Source organism: Hyaena hyaena, unplaced genomic scaffold (genome assembly GCF_003009895.1).
Source record: "Hyaena hyaena isolate Hyena2069 unplaced genomic scaffold, ASM300989v1 scaffold_391, whole genome shotgun sequence".
In the NCBI taxonomy this organism is placed as follows: domain Eukaryota; kingdom Metazoa; phylum Chordata; class Mammalia; order Carnivora; family Hyaenidae; genus Hyaena; species Hyaena hyaena.
The window spans coordinates 1,063,166-1,090,986 of record NW_024081024.1 but is presented as its reverse complement, the minus strand read 5'-3'; the positions used below and the strand labels follow the sequence as shown (position 1 = coordinate 1,090,986).

At 35.1% G+C, this 27,821-nt stretch overlaps 1 protein-coding gene across 1 annotated transcript in view; it reads left to right on the top strand.

The window, feature by feature from the left end:
• Window positions 1-15,541, top strand: part of ANXA10 (annexin A10) — a 57,011-nt gene extending 41,470 nt beyond the window's left edge. Inside the window, exons 7-12 of the mRNA XM_039251507.1 lie at window positions 6,208-6,261; window positions 6,358-6,451; window positions 7,093-7,188; window positions 9,510-9,568; window positions 12,975-13,097; window positions 15,312-15,541. Of these exons, the coding sequence (XP_039107438.1) occupies window positions 6,208-6,261; window positions 6,358-6,451; window positions 7,093-7,188; window positions 9,510-9,568; window positions 12,975-13,097; window positions 15,312-15,380 (495 nt within the window). The 3' untranslated portion in view covers window positions 15,381-15,541. The remainder of the gene's footprint in view (window positions 1-6,207; window positions 6,262-6,357; window positions 6,452-7,092; window positions 7,189-9,509; window positions 9,569-12,974; window positions 13,098-15,311) is intronic.
• The last annotated feature ends 12,280 nt before the right edge of the window (window positions 15,542-27,821 follow it).

The window sequence follows — 27,821 nt, the reverse complement described above, 5'->3', positions numbered from 1 at the left end:
ATTTGTCTCTACCTTGTCTAGAACAAGTCTGTATGCAAAAATAGTTAAAGTGAGGAAATGACCGTTAATAATAACTTTTTCCTCTAATCTATCAAAGGCAGTGTGCAAATTTAAATTACTACTTCATTTTCTTGCTTTTCTTATTTTGCCTTTTGCTATCTTCCTCATTTGGGGTAGATTAACATGTCCAATCAAACACAGGAGATCTAGTTTTCCTGAATACCTCTTTACTGTGATTAAAGACTTCATATTGTGTTTCACACACATTTTATATGAGCAGATTAAATGATGAATAAAAATACTTGATAGGAACACTAACTATCCAGTCATTGCCAGGCAACATGGATTTTAATTCTTTGTTTACCCTTATTATGTGGGTGTATGTGCCCAAGTTATTGTCTATTTTGAATTAGGAATAAAAAAATCCAAAGGAAACATTGCTGAGGAAGTGAGATATTAATTGCCCCAAATTGAGGAGAGATTGATCGTTTGGACTGATTGGATTTCTTCAAATTGTTCACATGTAAAAAGTGGATAGTACTACTCATAGCCACTGACTTTCCAATTAAATTAAAATTTTCCATTTTTCAAAATAAACTCACAAATTTGCTTCATTGCATTTAGTTTTCATTTGGTTTGATTTGGATTTGCATGGTTGTGCTGCACAGTTCATAAAACTGCCCACATCACCAACCTCAGTTAATCAAGTCCTGGTCTGAAGGACCAAGTTCTAGTCTCTAGGATTATAACATCAATGAATAGCGATAGTTTGTCTTTTCATAGTTCAGCTTGGTACTTCTGTGTAAGTTGTCATAGAAATAAACTTATTTTAACTTGTGAAAGAGATAAGTCATTATGGGGAAAATTTTAATAATTATTATTAATTTTAAAAATAATCTGTTGGCAGCATATCAATTGAATATTTCCTAACTCTGAAATGTCATAAGACTAATTTTAATTAAAAGATTCTCTCAATCGTTCAGAGTCTGTATCTTGGGGAGCCAGGGTAGCTTAGTCAGTAAAACGTCCAACTCTTGTTTCCGCACAGGTCATGATCTCATGGTTTGAGTTCGAGTCCCACCTTGGGGCTCCATGCTGACAGTGCAGAGCCTGCTTGAGGTTCTCTCTCTCCATCTGTCTCTCTGCCCCTCTCCCTCTCACTCTCTCTGTCTCTCTCTCAAAAATAAATTAAAAAAAAAAAAGGGGTCTGTATCTTGGTTTGCCTGACAGTTACCAGAGGGGAAGTGGGTGGGGGGATGGGTTGGATAGGAGATGGGGATTAAGGAGGGCACTTGTGGGGCACCTGGGTGGCTCAGGCGGTTAAGCGTCCGACTTCGGCTCAGGTCATGATCTCATGGTTTGTGGGTTCGAGTCCCGTGACCGGCTCTGTGCTGACAGCTAGCTCAGAGCCTAGAGCCTGCTTCAAATTGTGTCTCCCTCTCTCTCTGACCTTCTCCTGCTCACACTGTGTGTCTCTCTCTCATAAATAAATAAAACATTAAAAATTTTTTTAAAAAAAGGAGGGCACTTGTGATGAGCCCTGGGTGTCAAATGGGAGTATTAAATTGTTGTGTTTTGCACCTGAAGCTATTATTACACTGTGTCTTAACTAACTGGAATTTAAATAAAAACAAAAACCCCAAAGAACAAAAACAAAACAAAACAAAACAAAATATTCTCTCAGTTTAAGAGGGTCATTATTTTTTAAAATTTTCAACTGATAAGGCTGCAAAACATCAGGTAAAATAACAGTTTCCAGTCAGAAATTCATATTGGCACAGGCACTGCTCCTAATAGAGGAAAGTCAATAGTCCCCTTGTAAACCAGTGAGTTCCATCTTAATATCAAGATGGAATTTTTATTTCTTTTATTTTCTTAATATCCAAACAGAAATTTATTTCAATTTATTAAAGAAAAATATACATGTTTTAGACGCCTGGGTGGCTCAGTGGGCTAAGTGTCCAGCTTCGGCTCAGGTCATAATCTCACGGTTAGTGAGTTCCAGCCCCACATGGGCTCTGTGCTGACAGCTTGGAGCCTGGAGCCTGCTTCAGATTCTGTGTCTCCCTCTTTCTCTGTCTCTACCCTGCTCCTTCTCTCTCTCTCTCTTTTTCTCTTTCTCTCTCTCTCTCAAAAATAAATAAAAACATTTAAAAAATTTAAAAAACACATTGTTAAGAAAAAAGATACATTCTCTAGTAAGAAACAAATGTATTTTATTAGGATAACTTTGCATTCCATTAGAGTTACATCGCAATCCAGCTTCTGCTGCCGAATCCTGCTAATTTCTGCTTCCTTCCATGAGTGTTGCTCCCAAGCACACTCCATAATAAGCAAGACATGTGCTGATCTCCGTCTCAGAGTCAGTTTTCCAAGAAACCCAATGGCTGTCCCCTCCTTGCAGAGATGAGAAAACTGAGGCTCATAGAACTATCATTACACATATACTGAACAAGAGGGCCAATATATAAATAGGGCTAAGTACACTATCCCCCCACGGTTTAAATGTAATTTCTCCTACCTACAACCCCATCTGACCCCACTTCAGTTCTACTTCTATTTGGCAAAATGTCAATGATCAATATGTAGATGACCTCTTAAAATTTCTGTACCTCTTAAATGGTTGACCAGTAAGGCACTTAAAAGTGCCGACATCTCAGAATCAAGATTGTAGTGCATTTTTTTAATGCACAGATTCTTATATACCAGGAAAAAATGAAACACACCATTCTGAAAATTTCACATGACAGAAAATAAGTCATGGGGGGAAAAGTTAGTGAACAGTGTTTTCTCATCGTAATAGGGCAATCAATCTTATTCATAATTGCAATTCCTTTTCCCTGAAATTAAACATTAATGCTTTATTATTGGTGAAACATATATGTATGTGTACTTGTATATATAATAATATTATCTATATAGACACATATATTTTAAAATAATACACTGATTTATGTCATCATGGGATTTTACCTAATTTGGATTATGACTTTATAGTATGAGTATTACTTCCTAATCTCATTTTCTAGAGTTTGAACATGAAATTGTGTGTGTGTTTAACTTTGAAATAGCTTTTCAGTGTGGTAAAATTTTCTTTCTAACAGAGAATATCAAAAAATGAGGGTGGATAGAGACCTAGATTTTATAAGCCAAGGAAAATTAAATAAAGTTTACTCAAAGATTATATACTTATAAGGTTTCACAGTACATTCGTCTTATAAACGTAAAACACACTTTATTAGTATAAAATAATATGGATTTCAGAAAAAGTACTTAAACTACAATAGAGAATGGAAGTAATACACATAAAAGGTCTATCTTAGTACAATCTTCTTTAATAATAGTCTTTTTGAAGACCAGAAGTCTCATGGTAATTCACACTGCTTACTAAAATGTATAATTTCTCTTAGATTTTTAAATATTTTGAAGATTTCCCATTGACTCCTGACTTCTACATCAGTGGCTGTTCAGTTGGGAGCTTCTGATTTAGCATTTGGATCAATAAGTTTAGAAGGTTAGGAAAAGATAAAAAGTGAATTAGGGAGTTGAAAAAGTTTATCACTTCTGACCACTGGGGTGCACACCACTCAGAGAGAATCGTTCTAGACATTTTACAAAAAAGAAATGGAATTCCTCCCTAAAGGGTTGTGCAGTTTAGAGCTTCGACAAGATAACTAAGGGCTGTTTCAGTGTAACCAAATACCTTTTTCACCCTGTAGTCAGGATCATTTTTCTCTTTCTCAGTCTCTTTGTCACTCTCTGTCTCTGTCTCTCTCTCTCTTTCTCTGTGTCTGTCGATCTGTCTCCGTCTTTCTCTTTCTCATTTTCTCTCTGTATATATAGATGACAGATAGATGATAGGTAGATGCCAGATGCTAGATAGATAGATAGATAGATAGATAGATAAGAGATAGACTCTGTAACATTCTATATTTCTTTTCCACTTGACTCTATTATAAGTTGCTTCTATGTCCTTATATTTATTATTTAAACTTTCTTGAGATTCAGATTAGAGAAATTGGTTTTGTAATTTAAGGAATGTGAACCCTTTTTTCTTTCAATTCCCTATCAATACAAGTACTTTAAAATTCTTCAGATGTAATAACATCCGCTACTTCCCTCTACATTTCTATTTTCAGAATCAAAGTAAAGGCTGTCCATGGCTTTCATCTTTTTAACATCATGAAAATTAGGCACACCTCTTTTTGTGAATTAATAGAGATTGCGGGAATTGAAGCATAGGAGCCTTCAGGTATTGATGAAATGAAAGTGTTGAAAATTATTGTCATATTTTCTGGGAGAGATTTTTTATTTAATCTTCACAGTATTTTCCAAAAGGGATATTTCTAATAAGGAAACAACTCAGCCAGAACACCTTCTTGAAAACGAATGCCAATCATTAAATGAGCTTTCAACACTTTGTGCATGCTTTTATTAAACTAGATTTACAGGAGATCTAATTATCTGTCAAATAATTAAACAAATTAATCACTTGGAGGTTAATTAATCAGTGTGTGCAAATCACACTAGAGATGATAAATGTTTTCACAGAGAGAATGGAAACTACCCGATTGGATGCTTACTCCTCATCTTGGCTGTCAGGATTTTCTTTACAATGGTTTCTGAAACTGGTACAGTGAGACTTCAGAGGATGTTACTGACATCAATTTTCAGTGATCATCTGTATTCAAATTACTTTGTCCAAATATTTTCAGCTAAGTTTTAAGCCCCTTAATTTCTTCTTTTCACAGTTTTATTTCATCCCTAACCCAAATTCTATACTCATTTATACCATTTCTCTGGCATTTACATCAATTGCACACACCATGCTGCTGTCTTAGGCTTTTTGCATGATGAAATCAGCTTGACTCTACCTTGGTGGAAAAAGCTAAATCACAAACTTACCTTATTAGCATTTTTAAAAAATCTACCGGTCTGTTTAAGTGCTTTTGTTAATTAACTGCACAAAGAAGCAAACAGACGAGCACCATTTCAACTTTAAAGTCAAAAATCTATGTTTCAAAAAAATATTTCTTATACCTAGAACTGCAAAAAACTCTGTCAAGCTCCCCAGCCATGTTCTCAACTAACATACATGTTCCTCCATCAAGAACAGCTAAGAAATTTGATTGAGATAAGAAATTTTCTCCATCAGGAGCAGATAAGTAGGCACTATTAATCCTATTTAGGGATTGATATTAATTCAAGAGAGTTGTACTTAGGGTATTCTTCTGCCCCATATTGCTATATCACTGAGTTCATTACAATGTGGCCATTTCTAGAGTCCAAAAAGAAGATAGGAGCAAAAGCTACTATATCCTCACTGTTCTCTCAGCATAGTTTAAAAAAACAAAAAACAAAAACAAAAACAAAAACAAAACTTCCCTCCAGATCTCAAACCAAAGGAAAGGTTAAATGGATTATCTCATCATATCTCTCCTAATTCTTTTTCCCCTCTTGTCATCATAATTCTTGGGGACCAGAGGCTCCTGCACTGGCTCGCCGCCCTTCCTGCCTGTTTGTGATGGGAATCTCTTCAATCTCTTTGGCCATAAAGGGGTGGTGGTGCTGGGCATGAAACAAATTTGCAAAATATTCTTACTCTACAAAATTTGGATTTCATGATTATTTTATACATATCTTATTTTACAAGTCAGGGACTGAATATTCACTCATTCTTTGTCTCTGCATTTTTACACTAATAATGTTAAATCCGCTTGTACTGCCCACTGCCAGACCTTGGATGCTCAGTTTGATGGGAAGAGATACTGCACAGAGAGCTGGAAGGGTAAAAAAACATTTCAACATCTTTGAAAGATTACCACTGCTGCAAAGAAAAACATAAAACCTACATTTTTAGGGGTACCTGGGTGGCTCAGTCAGTTAAGCATCCAACTCTTGATTTCAGCTCAGGTCATGGTCTCATGGTTCATGAGATGGAGCCCTGCATCAGTCTCTGTGCTGATAGCATGGAGCCTGCCTGGGATTTTCTCTCCCTCTTTCTCTGCCCCCCTCCCCCAAATAAATAAACATTTTAAAACCCCACATTTTAAAAAAGGACCTATATTTCATATAGTGTTCAACAAATGTAGACTCCAAATAATGATAGAACTTTCTCAGGGATTACCAAAGATTTTTATACGAATTATCCTATATGGACTGTTAATTAAGAAAATTTACAAAGGAAAACCTGTGCATATTTTACAGGGAACCAGAGAGGAAGGATATGCAGATCCTACAATGGCTGCTCAGGATGCAATGGTAACTACAACCAGATCTCAAAATGACTGCGGAAAACCTTTGTTAAAATGGTCTGGGGTGGTTGTGGTGCTACTTCCTAGCTGTATGATGTTTCAGGTCCTGTGGGAAGCCTGTCAACAGAAGACAGGGGAACACAAAACCATGCTGCAAATGATCCTGTGCAACAAAAGTTATCAACAACTGTGGCTGGGTAATTGTTACTCAAGTTCCTTTTCAGCTACTTAACTGATTGTGTAATAAAAAACAAGTAGTTAACTGGAAGAAAGAAAAGGGAAATGTTACACATACTCATCACAAAAGTACTTATTTTCAATTATGTTTATACAGACTTGTCTCATCTAATGACATTGCTAAGGAATAAAGTTCTCTTATAATTTTATTTTTCCGATAACTGAATTACATAATCCTTAAATAATGAATCTTTTAAAATCATCTCTGGTTTTGATGGAGAATTTACTCAAATATATTAGCTATTTCCTATTAGGCATATTGTATGTTGTCTTGAAGAGTACAGTGAACATGGTTTAACTAGTCCATTACAAGTCAAGGAGATTATTATTAATGTCACAATTTATGTGAAGCTGCCTTATTGGTCTTAAAGGTGCATTAATATCAGCTGGCACTTTGTTTGACTTCTATACCTTTCCGTCCCTTTTATTTAAATTTTGTTCTACATATATAAAACGCTATAAAAATGTGTAAAATCAGCCTACTCCAACTCAACCTGCACCATTTTATTTACATTCAATATTTATAGCAATCTAATCAATATTTATATTTTAAATTTATAATATGTACAACTCTCTTTTGAATTGTATCAATTTCTTGAAGTTTTCCAGGAATTTCAAAATATTTCTGGGCAAGACCTAGTAGATGCCATTAATGAATGTTATGATGGATACTTCCAAGAGTTGCTAGTTGCAATTGGTAAGTAATAATTTATTTGGCTTATAGCAGACCTTTTATCCCAGAATAAATGCTAATTAACTCTGATTGAATTAAAGATGCATCAGTATGCTCTTCATTGAGTCCCTTTCCCCTGAATTTAATGATTTAGTAAAGAAGTTAACTCTGTAGAGGAAAGGTACATTCGCTACTGATACAATGCACTAATATGGCAAGTTGATAACTTTAATGAATTAATACCGTTCCCTAGTAACAGGTACAACTTTCGTACTAGGAAATGCTGAATTCTCAGATACTCCCTCAGGTAATTGGGATCTCACACCTTTAAATTCATTATTGACTTCCATTCCCTTGTTAAGGAGCAGGTAAATCCTAGCAATATGGCTTTCTTTTCTCCAAGAGGAAAAGAATTTTTTGTCCCCATCTCTAATATTTTGCCTTAAGGGATAAGTTATACCATAAAAAAAGATTTACCATAAAAAACATTGTTATTTAGTAGCGATTTCTGCAGGCTGTTGTGAGAGAGACATACCTCTAGCTCTTTCCAAAGAAAAGATATCTTCCCATAGAGAGGAAAACAATGGTAGTTTTCCTTAACAACCGCTATTAAGTTACCCGTGCTGTACCTTGTGCTGTTCTGCGCTGTGACGTGACAGCACACATTGCAGGAACTGTTAATGAAGGGTCTTTGTGAAATGTCCCCACAGAAAACACGTCAAGTAATCCCATATTTGTTGAATAAATGGATAGTATGATTTTTCATTCTTAGAACAGCACAGACACATGGGCGCTGGAGTGGAGAGGTAACAGAATTTGTATAGCTTAGCTTGTCAAAGAGTTTTATGCTAGGGTTCCATGAAAAGGTTTGGTGGGATCTATGAAATCCTTGATATAGTATATGATAAATGAATAGTTGTGTGTGTTTCTGAGAATAGGGTGCTTTTAGATGGTCTAATTCTCAAGATAATCTAATCACCATGTATCTTATTACAATTCATTTAACAAACAAGGCCCAAGGAGGTTAGTATGGCCTCAAAGTCTATCAAGTAATGAGCAACAAAGTTATGGCTAGGACTCATATCGTCTGAAGTTCAAGATAGCTCTTTTTCCACTGTAGACCACACCACAAACATAGCAGTGAGTGAGAAGACATACTGGATGAGAGATACTAGAAAACAATGTAACTGGTTTATTCATTTATTCAATAAACATTTATTGAGTTATCTACTATTCTGGCCATTGATTTAGGCACTGTGAATGGAACAGTGAAACAACAAAAGCCACACAAAAATCCCCTGTCCTTAAGGTGCCCGCATTCCAGCAGTGACTCAGGAATGCTAGGAGGTTCACAGTTATAAGGAAAATATGAAGGTATCGTCTCATAACCTAAAATTATCACTTGAATTACAGAGAAAACACCGCTGTGATTCTTTTAATTTGCCTAAAAGCTAAAGCCTCATATATGTTACTCATTTGTTAATTTATTCACATATTCAAATAGACAATATTGAATGTCAGTGAATCATCAACTGACTTCTATCAAGGACAATCGTTAAGTAGGCTCTTGGTGCTTCTAATGCCATAAAACTTTTGATTACATGACTCTTAACACTGGTCTAGGTCCTTATGGCCCATCCAGTTTTTCTTCAAGAGACTTTAGATCTACTCACAGGTCTCTAAGGGATTAAAAATTCCTTTAGGAAGGGGCCTCTGGGTAGCTCAGTTGGTTGAGAGTCCCTCTCCTGATTTCAGTGCAGATCTTGATTTCAAGGTTGTGAGATTGAACCCCACATCAGGCTCTAGGCTAACAATGCAGAGCCTGCTTGGAATTCTCTCTCTCTCCCTCTGTCCCTGCCCCTCTCCTACTCACTCTCTCTCTCTTTCAAAATAAATAAATAAACATTAAAAAAGAATAAGACTTGGGAAAATGAACCAATTGCACATTGAATTCTATAATAAAAATCTATAATAGTGGTCTATAAAGCTGCATCTCGTTGAAGCTCTATTTAATTTTCAAATAAAGAGCACACGGCTTTCTTCTCTAGGCTCTGTGAAGGAACTAGAGATCTCCAAGAGGTAGAGATAAATTAAATGAAAATCTGAATGAGTCATCATAATATTGTTGCTTTACATTTTTCTATGTATTATGGTCTTAACCACTATTCTAAATGTAAAAATTTTAGTGCAAAGTACAATGAAGGATGCCAAAGAGAACTCAAAAAGTATCACTCTTCTAGGATTTTAATAGAAAAGAAGAAGTATTCTCATTGTTTCCCAAATTCTGAAGAAAATATATATTGTCACTTTCAAACTTTCTTTTTTTCTCTCTGATTTTTTTCTAGTTCTGTGTGTTCGAGACAAACCAGCCTACTTTGCTTATAGGCTATATAATGCAATCCATGTAAGTATGACCCACATATTTTTAAAATTTCTCCAGAAATCATGTTTACCTTCTCAAATCACTAGCTAAAGCACATGAGGGAGATAGGCCATAAGGAGTCATACTTCTCAGGTAACTCAATTTGTGTAGAAAGCAGAGCACTATTACTTTGGTGGGTCTCATTCTGGTGTATAATACATTGAACATATATTGTTTGAAATAAATATATTTGCATACAAGTTCAAAAATAGAATTCAATGTTTTTAAAAAAACACAAAATAATGTTAGTGGTTATTTTTAAACATAAAGTGCTATCTTAAAAAACACTTAAAAAGAGATGGCTAGAAAACAATAAATTCTAAATCCATTTTTGTAATTAAATGAGAATGTTTTTCATAGTTTATTGTGCTAGTCAACCACACATCCTTTGGTGCATTTATTTTTAAGAAACAAACACTTAAATGCATGAGACAGTGCACACTTTATTCATAACGTGCATGACCCAAATTTTGAAAAAGAAAAGTTCTGAATCAAATCAATGTACATATATCATAGCTTCAAAAACTCAGTGAAAATTATTTTTAAGTCAGTAATACAGCAATTTTAATACTCAGTGTTTTATCCCCAAAGTAATTTTTACCCCAACCAGTTTATTAAAAGTAGTTAGCATGTTGGGATAATATAATATTCAAGAATATTTCTATTATATATCTTGTGTAATGAATATTTTTTATTTATGTACAATAAGCTATGTATCCTCAGAACACAGAAATAAGATTAATGTTCAGGGCCTTCCCCTATTTTATTCTATTTCCAAGCAGAAAAAGTAGATTTGATTAAATAAAATTTTAAATAATGTATTGGGCAATGTTGCTGAATGATTTCACTAGTGTCCTTCCCCAAAACCAGAATGAAGTTTCACTTGTGAATGACCATGGGAAAAGAAGCACAAATTACTCTGATTCCAAATTTGCCCAAGTTGAGGGCTACTTATTCTAATAATAAATAAAAATCCTATTCTTTCTGTGTGTCTTTCAAAGCAAAAATAAACATATGTGTACTCACAACTGGTTTGGAGGTAAAGAAGAAGATTGTATATTCGAGGAATTGAGTTGTTGATATATGATAAACTCAAATGTAAAATATTGGCCAAAGCTGTTTACACAACTGCTAAACAAAGAGCGTCTATGGAGATATTTCTCCAGTGCACACTAATGAATGATACACAACTGAAATATGGAAAGTTGGGTAAATCACTTAATTGAATCACATCAAATTATGAAAATTTGCTTAGCTGCTCTATTCCCAAAACATTCAGACATTAAATATTATATTATGCTCAAAAAAACTTATGCTCACTGGCCACTGGATGTCCCTATTACTCCATTTGTAAAGACAAATCAAAATTGGTTTGTCAAGCAATATTCTTTCTGAAGCTAGTATACAGAAATTGATGTTTGTATTTTTCAGTATTTGAGTTTAAATCAGCAAGCATTTCAAATACCTGGAATTTTTATTTTTACAATTTTTAATAATAGACTATAAAACAAAAATGTAACTGCTGTCTCACTCAGACATACCAATGTTCATCCAACAGAATTCGAAACCCACCTGTCTCCCTGGCCTACATGAATTTCTGCCTAGAAAGAGCACATGATCAGATTTGTATTTCAAAATGCAGTGTGAGGGAGACAGTGTGAAAGTTGGTTGTTAAAAAAAGGAACTTTGCAGAATCAGGGTGAAATGATGAGGGCCCGTGACATCTATTTGGATGGAAATAGAAATTATGGGGCATTTAAGAAGTAAAATTGAAAGGGTCCCAAGATCAGCCCTGAACACACCACCTCTCACCAACACAGCAAATCTACACTGACATAGAAAGCAATTCCTCCTGAAGAAGAACTGAAAGCTGAACAGCTTCTGCACAACAAGAGATAAAGGGTCTACATAGAGAAGAAAGGGAGAGTTGGCGACATAGTAATCCCGACACAAAGACCTGTAGTAGGAAAGGATATCACTGAGGGGCTGATGCACAGACTGCCTGCCCTGGGCACAGTGAAGAAACAGTGATTTAAAGGACAACTAGACTTTAAGTAAAGGAAATTCATGCATTAATCTTAAAGCAGTCACCAAATAGACGAGGAACTGCTCGAACTCCTTCCAGGTCAGAGGTGTGAATGAACACCTTGATAGCAGAGACACCAACAGGGTGCGGGTGCTCTACCTAGCCTGCTAGAGCCGCCCCAGCATGTCCTGGGCCCCCTCACCCACACACAGGTTCCAGCAGTCCCACCAGAAGCAACATACAGATGGCCACCAGGCACATGAAAAGATGCTCAGTATTACTAATCATCAGGGAAGTGCAAATCAAAACCAGGAGATATCACCTCACACTTGTTGGACTGGCTATTATCACAAAGACAAAAAATAACAAGTGTTGGCAAGGATGTAAAGAAAAGAGAACCTCATACACTGTTGGTAGGAATGTATATTGGTGCAGCCAATGTGGAAAACAGTACGGAGTTGCCTCAAAAAATTAAAAATAGAACTACCATACAATCTAGCAATTCCACTTCTTAGTATTTATTGGAAAGAAAACAAAAACACTGATTTGAAGAGATATATGCACCCTGAATTCATTATAGTATTATGTGCAATAGCCAAGAAACAACCTGTGTCCTTCAATAAAGAATGTGTCACACACACACACACACACACACACACACACACACTGGAATATAACTCAGCCATAAAAAAGAATGAAATCTTTCCATTGGCAACAGCATGGATGAACCTAGAGGGCATTATGCTAAATAAGTCAGACAGAGAAAGATAAATACCATATTATTTCATTTATGTGTAGAATCTAAAAAACAAGACATATGAATAAACCAAACAGAAACACACAGGTACAGGAAACAACAGAGGGAGAGGGGTGGGGGAATAGGCAAAGTAGCTGAAGAGGATTAAGAGGTACAAATTCCCAGTTAAGAGAGAAATCAATCATGGTGATATACAGCATAAAGAATATAGTCAGTAATACTGTAATAAATGTATGGCAAAAAACTGCATGGTAAAAAAATAGATTTGGGGGGATCATTTTGTAGTGTATAAAATACTGAATCATTATGATGTACATCTGGAACTGATAGGCAATAAATAGTATGTCATTTATACTTTAACAAAATAAATTAAAGCAAATGAAAGAAGTCAAATAGGTAGACTCCTTCACTGTATGTACACAGTAAGAGAGAGGGAGAAGTCACAGAGGACACTGAGAGTGTGACTTGGGCACTCCCCAGATCGATGCCAGTGTCTGAGGAGCACAGGAGGTATAAATAGCCACAGAAAAGAGGATGAGTCTATATTAGACAGATTAACTCTTACTGTTTTCTAATTTTTTTCTCTCCTTTTCTCTATCTTTTAGGACTTTGGTTTCCATAATAAAACCGTAATCAGGATTCTAATTGCCAGAAGTGAAATAGACCTGATGACCATCAGGAAACGATACAAAGAGAGATATGGAAAATCCCTATTTCATGACATCAAAGTAAATCTACACAGGATTGATTTTGACCCACATCTTATCCTTTTTGAAACTGAAATAAGAGCTTTAATATAAATAACTTCATGTTAGAATCTAAAAAGTTAATAGGGCACCTGGGTGGTTCAGCTGGTTAACTGTCTGACTTCAGCCCAGGTCATGATCTCGCAGTTTGAGAGATCGAGCCCCACATCGGACTCTCTACCATCAGCACAGAGTCTGCTTCGGATCATCTGTCCCTCTCTCTCTCTGCTCCTCCTCCCCTCATGCTTCTCTCTAAAAAACAAATAAACATTTAAAAAATTAATAATAAAATTAAAAGTTAACAATTCTAACAAAGATAATCTACTTTAGTACATCAACAGGGGCTAAATGAGGAAGTCCCTTCACCTCAGTAACAGAATTTATTTCTCCTCTTAATGTGTTTTGAACATAAATTATTGATGCAGTCATGTAAAATATTCATCCCCTGATTGTGTAATCGTGCTTTCTCAGTTAAATTTTGAAGCGTGACCAGTATCAGGAAAAATGCATTTACAATTAGACCACACTAATGGTGAAGAAGTTTCTTAGATCAGTACAGGTCTCCTCTCATATTGTTATAGAAGGCAGGGCGGCCAGTCCAATCCCATAAATTGGTAATTTGGAGGAATTTAATGTTGAGAGTAACGTAAAATTCTTTGTGTCCACGTCTATCCCTTTAGCCCTTAAAGGGCAAAGCAGCAAGGATTCAGAAGTAAACAAGCCCATTTCTTCATTCTGATGTGTCTACACTTTAGTCTGGATTTTGATAATACCTAGCAAAGAATTATTAAGATATATGTGACCTGATATAGGTAATTTGGGAGCATCCAATCTACAATTCAAATATTTGACTCCTCCTTAAAAACTTACAAAGGATTTGAGGATGGCACCAGGAGAGCATTAAACCAGGCACAGGGCACCGAGCATATATCTTCACTTCTACTTCACACATAGCTGGATGTTGTTACTTGTTCAAATTGTTTTACACTGAAATGTTCAGTAGCATAAAAGAGCTTTTTAGTTTATTGAAAGAGTGATCCAGAAGCAACAGGACAACCCAAGGTCCAAAGGATCACAAAAAACGACCCTGTAGGACTTTTGTGGCCACATTGGTTTCCAAAGGGAGTACTTGATGCAGCAGTTAAGAGGAATTTTACTCCTTTGTTCTGATGAAACTCCCCTTGCTCCTACCTTCAAAATCCTAAACTTTTCGTGTCAATAGACATTTCTTATTGAGAACTGAATGTCATAACTCATTTTCTAAATGCATAAACTACTGCAATTAACCACAGCCACCTCAAAGTCTACTGTTATTTACATACAATTAACATAACACTACTATGTGGATTTAAAGAAGTGAATTATAATTACATGACTTTGTATGACAGAATGTTAATATGATAGTTGATTTTTAACTTAGGTTTTAGGATTCTATTTATTTCTTGGGATTATTATTTTTAAACACTTAGAAACTACAGAAGACCATAAAAAGAAGATAAAAATTCCCCTATTCTCCACCACAGATAACTAGTAATGAAATTTTGTTGTAGGTTCTGTCTTTTTAAAAATATATATAAACATTAATGTGGTTTACTACATAATGGAATACTTTTATTGAATAATGGTATTCCACGGTATGTTATAAAATCCATAAACTACCCCCACAATATTAAATATTGCCTTTTACTTTTTCACTATTATACGTAAAGCTGTCTATGTTTTTGAATATAAATTTTTGTGCTCATCAATAATTGATCACTATTTCCTTAGGATATATTTCTTGAAGTAGAATTACTGCATTAATGAGTATAAACATTTTTAAGTCTTTGGAGACATATTTGCCAATTTGCCTTCCAAGACCCGAAGCTGATTTACAATGATAATATTAGGACACCTCTTTCTAAAGTTGAGGATATTTAATTCTACTGTAAGTTATTCTTTTTTATAAATACACATTAGGGTAAAATCAACTTCATATAAACCTTGTTCTATTGCCTATAACCATGGCATTATTTTTCATAACTTCTACTGGGAATACTTCTCAGGACATAATAAATCTATAGATGAAAAAAGACAACAATTTTAGAAACATTAATGGCCCATGGATCTTTCTGACTGTAGTTCAGAGGAATCATGCTTCTTTATTAGAAATACTACCACATTTTCTTTCAAATACGTTGTTTGTTTGTTTTTCAGAATTTTGCCTCGGGCCATTATGAGAAAGCTCTGCTGGCCATCTGTGCTGGTGACGTTGAAGACTACTAAATCCAGAGATGGATTTGCAGGACTGCGCACTCCTCGCTACAGACTTGTCAAAATATAGAATTTGTGATAAATTTGCACTGTTAGAAGCATTATAGCAAAACTGTGGAATCATATTTTCTCTGCTATCTTTAATCATTCTAAGCCAAAGAAAAATCTATTGATAAAAGTATATGAGGCTAGATTTATACTTATTACCCAAATCAGCAATATATTAAATTTGTATAATGGAATAATAAAAATCTTTTTCGTTAAAATATATTTTCTTTAAATGTGAATTTTCAATTCTCTAGAATAAGAGAGTCTACTTACAGCTGTCCTTCACCATTCTTAGGGGAAAGAAAACACAGTGTGTGGCAATCCCCCTCGGAGAAATTTTCAAGACTTTTGTGCAAATGCAATAAACCAAAAGTACCTCTATTTCAAAGAAAACGAAGATATAAAACAGCAAAATACCACCAGATAGATGCTTGTCAGGCTTAAATATGTAAGAGACTTGGATGTAAAATTGGGTGTATGCTTCTATATGTGTGTGCATACGTGTGTGTCTGTGTATTTTACAATCATTCTGGTAAAGGCAGTTTAGCTACTTTTTTGTTTTAATAACCAACCTATTATTTGCCCATGCAATGCCAGAAAAGTCATTGCTTGTTGTTTTTCTCATCCCTTTCTCACATCTGCGCCAAAGTCATTTGGAACTTATTATGTGGTTTGTACCATCAGTAAAGCCTGGCCCCTCATTGTGTCTGAAAACTCAGTAAATTAGGAGCAGCAAAAGAAAAGTACTCACTGAGATCAGATTTGGGAGAGAATCTAGATTGATGCCACAATCTAGCCAAGAATAAAAGCAGAAACAGAGATGGGTGAGTCCATAAGAGAAGGCTCCCAATATGTGCACGGGAAAACACAAATCCAGGATCACAGGAAGTAGCGGTTAATGAAGTCAAACAGAAGAATGAGGACACATGCAATAAATCTAGATGAACTGGTGAAATTGATAGGAGTGCTTTACTCCACATGGACTATTTATTTTCTGCAGCCTGTAGCCCAGCTCCTGTATCTGTCTCTACCAGTCTCAGGAGAAATGAAAATGTACTCAGAACCTGCTTTTTTACAGGAGAAATGATATAGGACATCTAGAACACAGTAATTGGGCACAACATGAAACATTTAAGAATAATTAGACTTTTGAAATGATTTTCAAGATTTCAACTTACTGCTATGGTGTATCATGTCATATCACTTTAAATTGGCTTTGATTTTTTATCTTTAAAAAATATCATTAACATTTCTGTCAAAGATAGTAACTGAGATATTTAGCAGAGCTATTCTCACAATTAATTTTTTTTCACATACAATTGATAATAAAAGAAAAACGTTAGACTTCCTACTGAGAATTTTGATATTTAAATAAAAACTTCCCTTACTGGGATACTTTTCTGTAAGTAGTTCAATAAAATGTGAAATTTGCACTTTAGCTAGGTAGTACCTTTTATTTCTCTGGTACAGCATGGTGTTGTCAAATCGAAAACAAATCTTGACTTAGGGAGGGATTTTATTCAAAAGGATTTAGTGCAATAAGTAGAGAGAGGAGTTGCAATAGGGAACGAGTGGCCATTGCAATAGAGAGAATGCTCTGACCACAAGATTTATAAGAGTCTCAAGAGTAGTCAGAAAAGGATTTTTAATTTATAAGAGTGAATAAACAAGGCTAAACAGAACCAGTCATGGGGGGATGGGATGAATTTGTGGTGTGGCTGGACAATTCATCTGGGAATGTCTTTGGTAACATTAACTTTGTCAGAACTCTGGAAAATACTAACTCTGAATCAAGAAAACAGTCACAGGAGGCAGGAAAACATTGTGACATTTTTATTTATTTCTCCCTTTCCCCTCCTCCTCCCAACTCAGTGGCAGTCTTGAAGACATCAGCCACTGTGGACCTCTGAGGAGCAGATCTGTCTTATTAACACAGATGTTTAACTCTTCTGTTTGGGAGCTTGCTAAAGGAGCAGGGTGAGACACTTGTCTTTGTTTTGTCCAACTCAGACCTCACTCAGGAAGGAGAAATCCTAAGACAAATGAACCACCTGCAGCTGCCTGTGGCAAAAGATTACAGTTGAGACAGTATGATTAAGTAATGAAAGCCTGTGAAGAAAATATGGGAAATCTATATATTCCCCCTATATACGGGGATTTAGAAAGCTATACACATGCCTGAGGCAGGACACACACTAAAAAGACTTGAGAACATTTTCGGCTTTCAACTTATTGTTCTCTAGAATTAGTCTAAGCAGAAAGTGAAGGGTAAGGCAGAGTTGTAAATGGTCAAAGTGTTGAAGGGCATATCCCAGCATAGAGCCAATCTATAAAATATGGGAGAATTTTTTTTCTTAATTCCTCCTTCTTTTCCTCCTCTTGACTCTTTCTTGTCCATTCAAAGAAATCTCTGTCAAAACAGTGGCTAAAGAAACAAAGACTTCAGAGACCACACAATGAAAAAATATAAAAATTGTTTTTAAAAGTCACTAAACAAAACTACAGCTACTGTGAACAGATAGAAACAAAAAGACACTTAAGAAGAAAAAGAATCCTAGAATTACCACATCATAATATCCAAAATATATAGTTCTCAAAAAAATTATGAAGCATAAAAAACATTAAAGTATACTCATTAACAGGTGATATTACTAGAAACTATCCCTGAGGAACACAAAAGAATAAAACTTATAAAAAACAAGTACCAAAATGAGAAAAATAAGTTCTTCATTATCAGTAATTTTTTTTAACGTAAAATGGATTAAACATAAATTGATCAAAAAATAAAGATTGGCAGAATGGATAAAAAACAAACAAACATGATTTAATTATATGCTGTCTGTAAGAGATTCACTTTAGATTCAAAGACACAAAGATGCTAAATGTGAAATGATAGAAAAAGATATTCCATACAAATAACAGAAAAAGGAGAGCTGAGTAGCTTTTATTAAAATCAGGCAACATACACCTTAAATCAAAAACTGTTACAAGAGATTAAAATGACATTATATACTGATAAAAGGTTTAATTCATCTAGAAGATGTAACAATGAAAAACATCTACGCCCAAAACAAAAGAGCCCTCAAATGTATGAAATGAACATTAACAAAGTGGAAGGACATAGAAACTGACAGTTCTAAAATAGTAGTTGACAATTTCAATACCTACTTCTAGTAATAGATAGAACTTCTGGACAGAAGTTCAATAAGGAAATAACTAACTTAAACAATACCATAAACCAATAAGACCTAATGAACATATTTTGAAAACTACACCGAACAACAGCAGAACATACATTCTTCTCATGTACATTTGAAACATTATCCCGAAGAGACCATATGTTAGTCTACAAAACAAGTTTCAATATATTGAAGAATATTTAAGTCATACAAAGTATCTTTTCAGGCCATAATAGAGTGAAGTTAAAATTCATTAACAGAAGGAATACTGGAGAATTGAAAAATATATGGAAATTAAACAGCACACAAACAATGGGGCAGAGAATAAAAATCACAGGAAAATCAGAAAACATTTAGAAATAAATGACAGTAAAAGCACAACCAAAACTTTGGGACACATACAAAGCAGTCCTCAAAGGAAATACCTTTTTCACTGAAAAAGATGAAAGATCACAGATCAACAAGCTAATTTTATACTGTAAAGAACTAGGGCAAAATGAATAATCTAAAGCCTAAGGTAACAGAAGGAAGGAAATACAGATCAGTGTAGGGATAAATAAAATACAGAATAGAAAAATAATAAAAACAGTAATAAAACAAAAGCTGTATCTCAGAAAACATCAACAAAATTGACAAACATTTAGCTAGGTTGACAGAGAAAACAAGAAAGAAGATGTAAATAAAGTCAGAAATGAACAGGGGGATATTACTAGTGATGCTACAGAAATACAAAGGATTATACAGGAGTACTATGAACAACTACGTGCATACCAAAAAATTTTTATATAACCTAGGTTAAATGAACAAATTCCTAGTAAACATAAATCATCAAAACCAACTGTAAAGAAATAGAAAATCTAATAAAATCTGTAATAAGTAAAGAAATTGAATCAGTTGGCAAAAACCTCCTGACAAAGAAAAGTACAGGCTAGCTAGCTTTACTGGTAAGTTCTACTAAACATTTACCAAGTTCTTTTTTTTTTAAGTTTATTTTTTTTGAGAGAGAGAGAGAGAACACAAGTGGGTTTGGGGGAGGCAGTGAGAGAGGGAGAGATGGAATCTCATGCAGGCTCCATGCTATCAGCACAGAATCCAATGTGGGAATCGATCTCACCAACCATGAGATCATGACCTGAACCAAAAGCAAGAGTTGGATGCTTAACCGATTGAGCCACCCAGGAGCCCTGTAAATTTTACTAAACATTTAAAGAAGAATTAGAGCAATCTTTTGCAACTTTTCCAGAAAATAGAAGAGGTAGAAACATTTCCTAACTTGTCTTCTATGAGCAGTGTATTGCTTGATACTAAAATCAGACAAAGACATCACAAGAAAAGACAACTACACACCCATATCCTTTTTGAATATAGATGCAAAAATCCAAATAGATACAAAATACCAGCAAACTGAGTTCAAAGGCATATTTAAAAGATTATACACTGTGACTCAGTGGGACTTATCCCAAGAATGCATGAGTGATTCAACATAAGAAAGTCAATCGTGTAATAGACTACAGTAAGAGAGTGAAGAAAAAAAGATATATGATCACTTCAGTTAATGCAGGATAAGCATTCAGAAAAAGTCTTTTTCACAATGAAAACACTCAGCAAACTAGGAAGACAAGATAACTTCCTTAACATGATAAAGCACATTTATGGAAAACTCACAGCCGACATAATGATAAAAGACCAAAGTCTTTTTCTTAAAATCAGCAAGAAATCAAGGATGTTTGCTTTCACCATTGCTATACAACATTTTACTGGAAGTACTAGTGAGAGTAATTAGGTAAGAAAAATAAAAAGGAAGGCATTCACGTTGGAAATGAGAAAGCAATACTCTATTTACAGATGACATGATCCCATTTATAGAAATTCCTAAAGGGACACCTGAGTGGCTCAGTCCATTAAGCATCCAACTTCAGCTCAGGTCATAATCTCACATTGTGAATTCAAGCCCCATGTCAGGCTCTGTGCTGACAGCTCAGAACCTGGAGCTTGCTTCAGAATCTGTGTCTCCCTCTCTGTCTGCCCACCGGCCTCTCAAAAGTAAATAAAAAACTTTAAAAAAATAAATCCCTGAAGAATCCACAAAATACCTATTAGAGCTAATAAGTTTTATAGTTGTAGAATTCAATATCAACACTCAAAAATCAGTTGTGTTTTTATACACAAGCAAGGTACTTAAAAGGTACTCAATTACAATAGCATCCCCAAACTAAAATATCTAAAAATAAATGTATTCAAAGTTAAAGACTTGTACACTGAAAACAACAACACTGCTGAAAGTACAGTGGAAGTACACCTTTGTTTGTGGATTGGAAGAGTTAATATTGATAAGATGACAATGCTACATGAAGTGATCTATAGATTCATTGGGAACCCTATCAGAACCCCCAAGTGGAAAAGCAATTCTTAAAGTACTATGGAACAGCAAAGGCCTTTGAATACCCAAAACAATATTGAATACAAATAACAAAGTTGGAAGAGACACTTTGCTGTTTTAAAAGCTAATCAAAATTGTAATCAAAATAGTGCAGTACTGGCACAAGCACAGACATATAGAATAATAGAACAGAATTGAGAGCTCAGAAATAAACCCATACATCTATGGCCAATTGGTCTTTGATAAGATGCTAAGACTATTGAATGAAAAAAGAATTCAACGAATGATGCTGGAACAACTGTATATCCATATGCTAATGAATTAATTGGACTCTTATTTCACACCATATACCAAAATTTATTTTAAAATGTATCAATGATATCTACCAAAATTTATTCAAATGGACTCAACAGCTAAACCTTAACATTTTATAAAAAAAACATAGGGATAAATCTTCATTAACTTTGATTTGCAAACAGATTCTTAGATATAACACCAAAAGCATTAACAACAAGAGGAAAAACAGATTGGACTCGATCAAAAACTTTTAGGGTGCCTGGGTGGTTCAGCTGGTTAAGCATCCAGCTCTTGACTTCAGCTCAGGTCATGATCTCATGGTTTATGGGTTCAAGCCCCACACTGGGCTCTTCACTGACTGTGTGGAGCCTGCTTGGTATTCTGTCTCTCTCCCCCTCTTTGCCCCTTCCTTACCTGTGTGCTCTGTCTCTCCCTCTCTCTCTCTCAAAATAAATAAACAAATAAAAAGAAATTAAAAACGTTTGTGTACCAAAGAACATTATCCAAGAAAAGGAAAAGATGACTTATGTTATCAAGAAAAGGAAAAGATGATTTATAGGAGAAACTACTTGCAAATCATTTATGTTTAAAGGTTTATATCTAAAATATATAAAGATCACCTACAAATCAAGAACAAAAAGAAGTAACAATACAATTAAAATTGGGTAAAGATCTCCAATAGACTTTCTCCAAAGAGAATATATACATTGTGTCATAACATGAAAAGATACACAACATCATAAGTTTTTAGGGAAATGAAAATCAAAACCACAGTAACATAGGAATCATTTCACACCCACTAGAATGGCTATAATTTTTTTAAGGAAATTATGTGATGAGTTTTCTCAGAAGTTAAACATACAGTTACTATATGACTCGGCCATTCTATTCCTAGGTATTTACCTAAAGAATTAAAAACAGGTACTCAAATAAATAAATGTACATGTGTGTTCATAGAGGCACTATTCACAATAACCCAAAGTGGAAACAACCTAAATATCCATCAACTAGATAAACAAATTGTATATAATAAATAGAATATTATTCAACGATAAAAAAAGAGTGCAGTTCTTTTAATGCTACAACAAGTAGCAACCTTGAAATATTGTAGTGAAAGAAGATAGACACAAAAGGTCACATAATTGTACAATTCCATTCATATTAAATATCCAGACCAGGTATATCCATACAGAGGCCAGATTGGTAGTTGCCAGAGGCTTGAGGTAATGAAGGAATGAGAGAATGGCAGTTATTGCTTAGTGAGTACAAACTTTCCCCCTGGGTTAATGAAAATGTTTAGTAACTAGATAGGATTGCTTGTTTCACAACATTATGAATATACCAAATGTTGTTAAATTGTTCTCTTCAGAATGGCTTATTTTATGTTATGTGACCATCAACTCAATAATAACAATAGTAAATAGTAGTTTAAAATAATTTGCATCTTAATGACTTTTCTTAAATTATTGCATCTTAAAAATTTCTCCTGTCATAATGCCACAGCACATTAAACATTAATTACACAAATATGTCTGTAGAGAATGTTAAATGGAAAAGGTCATACCATACCAATTATCCTCAGTAGTGCTAACATGGAGCCATTTTGTAGAAGTCCAATACATAAGCATTCAATGGACACTTTCTTCCATCCTTATATTTATTCAAGCAAAGGAAAGGGGCGTCTTTTACATTCACATCAATTGTTCATAATACAACCTGGGGATATGCAGAGATTTTTAGAAGATTGGTTAGCATTTTTCTTTTGAAGTATGCCTTAATCTATATAAAATTACCCTATTGTGGTTCATTTAGCAAATGAAAACAATAACCCAGTACATTTTACTGAAATATTGTCAAATGTTCAGTGTCTTAAGATGCTCCAAACTTTAGATGACAAAATGAAATCAGTAAAAACAGCAATACTTAAAATATTAAAACTATTTTTGAAACCACAGAAATGATGCTTCTAATTTATTCAAAATTTGATGTTACATAGTGACTTTTAAAACCTCAGAAATATACTGCAAACATTTTTAAATATATTTTTCTTGAAAAAATATTTGTGAGATCACACAGTTATCAGATACACATAATTGCTGCTTCTTTCCCTTTCCACAGACATCTATTTTTTTCTTAACCTGTTTTTTAATATATACCTGATTTTGATGAATGATACCATTTACAGTCATTAGAATGTATTTCCTATCAATGTGCTATGGATATGCTATCAGGAGTTTAGCTAGGACTGGCAATGTCATTACCCCCAATCACGTGAGGCCATAAACAAAGTGGTTTTTATGTTAGTTTCAAAAATTAAACTTTGCACAAAGACAGACTGAAAATGGATGAAAGACCTAAATATTAAGACAGGAAGGCATCAGAATCCTAGAGGAGAAAACAGGCAACAACCTCTTAGACCTCGGCCATGGCAACTTATTTCTTATGCAACACATCTCCAGTGGCAAGGGAAATGAAAGCAAAAATGAACTATTGGGACCTCATCAAGATTAAAAGCTTCTGCATGGTGAAGGAAACAATCAGCAAAATTAAAAGGAAACTGATAGAATAGGAGAATATATTTGCAAATGACATATCAGATAAAAGGTTAGTATCCAAAATCTATAAAGAACTTATCAAACTCCTCATCTAAAAATCAAATAATCCAGTGAAGAAATGGGCAAAAGACATGAATAGACACTTTTCCAGAAAAGACATCCAGATGGTCAACAGACACATGAAAAAATGCTCAACATCACTCATCATCAGAGAAATACAAATCAAAACCACAATGAGATATCACATCTGTCAGAATGGCAAAAATTAACTCAGGCAACAGATGTTGGCAAGGATATGGAGAAAGAAGAACCCTGTTGCACTGCTGGTGGGAATTGCAAATTGGTGCAGCCACTCTGGAAAACAGTATGGAGGTTCCTCAAATAATTGAAAATAGAACTACCCTAAGACCCAGAAATTACACTACTAGGTATTTATCCAAAAGATACAAAAATGCTGATTTTTAGGGGCACATGCACCGCAATATTTATAGCAGTGCTATCAACACTAGCCAAAGTATGGAAAGAACACAAATGCTCATCGACTGATGAATGGATAAAGAAGATGTGGCATATATACAATGGAAATTTACCAGGCGATCAAAAAGAATGAAATCTTGCCATTTGCAACAATATGGATGGAACTAGAGTGTATTATGTTAAGCAAAATAAGTCAGTCAGAGAAAGGCAGATATATGATTTCACTCACATGGAATTTAAGAAAAAAACAGATAAACAGAGGAGAAAGGAAGCAAAAAGAAGGAGACAAACCATAAGAGACTCTTAAATACAGAGAACAAACTGACGGTTGCTGGCAGGGTGTTGGGTGGGGGATGGGCTACATGGGCGACAGGTATTAAGCAGGGCACTTGTTGAGGTGAGCACTGGCTGTTGTACATAAGTGATGAATCACTAAATTCTATTCCTGAAATAATTATTACACTACATATTAACTCACTTGGATTTAAATAACATAAATAACCAACTAACTAACCAACCAACTAACTAACTAACTAACTAACTAAATAATTTGATATATATATACCAAGTATCTATTCTGTGCCATACATCATTTTTAAGTGCAGGGATCATTCAAGTAACCAAACACAAACTGCCCTCAAATGACTCATAGCAGGGCTTCTCGGAGGTTTATGCATTTTGAACTCAATAGTTTTGAGAAGGCTCCCAAGATTCATCGTTTCTAACAGATGATCCTGATGTTGGTCTTTGGTTCGCACCTGGAGTGTCAAGGGCTTGTGGTATAGTGATTCACATAGCGAGACACTACTCTCAATTCATAGTGATTGAGAAACTACCATTCTTTTCCTTTCCTATATCAATTAGTATTATACTAAAACTACTCAAGTTCTTTTAGAAAAAGAATTTTTTTTCTACTTCAGTGCAAAGTATTACTATTCTAGAATACGAGTAAGTTGGCTTTGTTTGGCTGGACACTTTGCTGGTATTACAACCATGTTGCGAGTGTTTCTCTTAAATGAATACGTGGGATGAAAGAAAGTTTCACATACATCACTTACCACATTCATATGGAAGAAATCTTGATCAGTTGTGCTAGGCAGGCAAGCAGACGAGGAGACAGCTGCTGTACGTACTTTCAGGACCAGGGAGCAAGTGAGAGCCCAGTTCGGGGTCTTCACATCCTTCACCTGAAAAGTCGAATTAGAAAGCAATTAGAAAATCAAATAAGTGAATTTAAAATAATTCTCCTTTTAAACACAAGTTATTATAAAAGAAATCATACTTGCTTTTATCACTATTGTTAGGGAATTATTGACTTTTTGAAAAAAGAAAAATCTTTAAGATGAAAATTTAAGAATTATATTGCTGGTAGCACTGCTAGGAATTTACCCAAGGGATACAGAAATGCTGATGCATAGGAGCACATGTACCCCAATGTTCATAGCAGCACTCTCCACAATAGCTAAAACATGGAAAGAGCCTAAGTGTCCATCAACAGATGAATGGATCAAGAAGATGTGGTTTATCTATACCATGGAATACTACACGGCAATGAGAAAGAATGAAATCTGGCCATGTGTAGCATCATGGATGGACCTTGAGGGGGTTATGCTGAGCGAAATAAGTCAGGCAGAGAAGGACAAATATCATATGTTTGCACGTATAGGAGGATTAGGAGGAACTTGACGGAGGAACAAGGGGGAGAAGAAGGGCGGAAATGGTGGGGGAAAGGGAGAGAGGCAAACCATGAGAGACTCTTGAATGCTGACAAAAACTGAGGACTGATGGATGTGGGGGGAGAGGAGGGATGGGCATGGAGGAGGGCACTTGTGGGGATGAGCACTGGGTGTTGTGTGGAAACTAATTTGACAATAAACTATTTGTAAAAAAAAAAAAAGAAGTTAAAAAAAAAGAATTATATTGCTGGGTCATCACTGGGAAGGCTTTTTTTCCTACGCTGAACTCATCCTGGCATGTGCTAGTGGCGTTATTATTTGTAGTCATCAGTTGGTCCAGTTGGGTAATTCCATGTCTATCCATTCAGAAATTAGATAAACACCATCTACAAGGCAGGAAATAAGGTTCACTGGACACTAGTGGATCTGAGAATCCAGGTCAAGAACCAATGCCATATATGTGCCCTTAAAATATGTTTCATTGTCAGCTAATTCCTTTCAAGCCACAGAAATTACATTTCTCATAATAGAGTTAAAACTGACAGCATTACCACTTTATGTTAACTCTCATATTCTAACAGAAGGGAGGAACTTCCTGCCAGTCACCAGGAGGCAAAAGCAATAGACGAATGTTTCTAGATCTTGTCAAATTTACTCTTTCCACCCCACCTTAGTGGTGACTTTGGGAGAAGGAGCTACTGTCATGTGACTCACATCATTCTCTCTCTGTCTTCCCCCTTCATTCCTTCCTGAAGTCCCTCCTTCCTTTCTCTTCTCTGACTGCTTTCTTGGACATTAACACACTTGGCTCTGTGCATTTCATCGTTTCCCTTTGGATGACCTACTGCCTGTCTTATGCTGTTCTCTTTGTCTCTTGTCATGGCTGTGACTCTTCACCTCTCTACTTTGTCTGTACTGCTGTCTCTTTTTTTCAGTTACATTATCTTAGTCTCTCTTTCTCTGTTAATCTCTATGTCTGTCTCTTCTTTTTATCCATGTTGTCTCTATTCTGTCCATCTCTATGTCTCTTTCTGTGTTTGTGTCTCTTTTATCTATCCCTACTTCTCAATCCCTGACTGTTTCTATGTCTTTGTTTCTTGCTCTTTCTTTATGTATCTTTGCCTTTCCTACATACACTTTTCTGTGTCTTCCTCTGTCAGTCTTTCTGGCTGTCACTTTGTCTTTGTCTTTCTCTCTGTTTCAGACCCACCCCTACTAAGAAGATACATTCTAGTATTTTCCTATTATGTGGTAACATAGAAGATAGAATCTATAAGAAGGGGACATTGTTGTTTTATTTGAGGGACAGATAGTTGAAGTTTCACTTGGAACTATGCATTATATAACATATTTGAAAGAGAATGAAAATCATACTAATTCAGCTTCATCCATATCACTCCCATGTTAATCATTCAGTCAGTCCCAATTGTAGAGGCAAAACACAAAGGTCTGATGTTTACCCTCAAGTCCCCAAAATTAAATGTGTGACCTGGATTTATTAATAAGAAACTCTGCAATGTTGGGGGCACCTGAATGGCTCAGTAGGTTAAGTATCCGACTTTGGCTCAGGTCATGATCTCACAGTACGTGGGTTCAAGGCCTGCATTGGACTCTGTGATTACAGCTCAGAGCCTGGAGCCTGCTTCAGATTCTGTGCCTCCCTCTCTTTCTCTGCTTCTTCCCCACTTGTGTTCTCTCTCTCTGTCTCTCAAAAATAGACATTAAAAATAAGAAAAAGAAACTCTGAAAATTTTAACAGTTACAATCATCTGATCCTGCTAACCAACTGGCATTAAAATAAAAACTTTAAAAAAGAAAAAGAAAAAAAACAACAATAATTT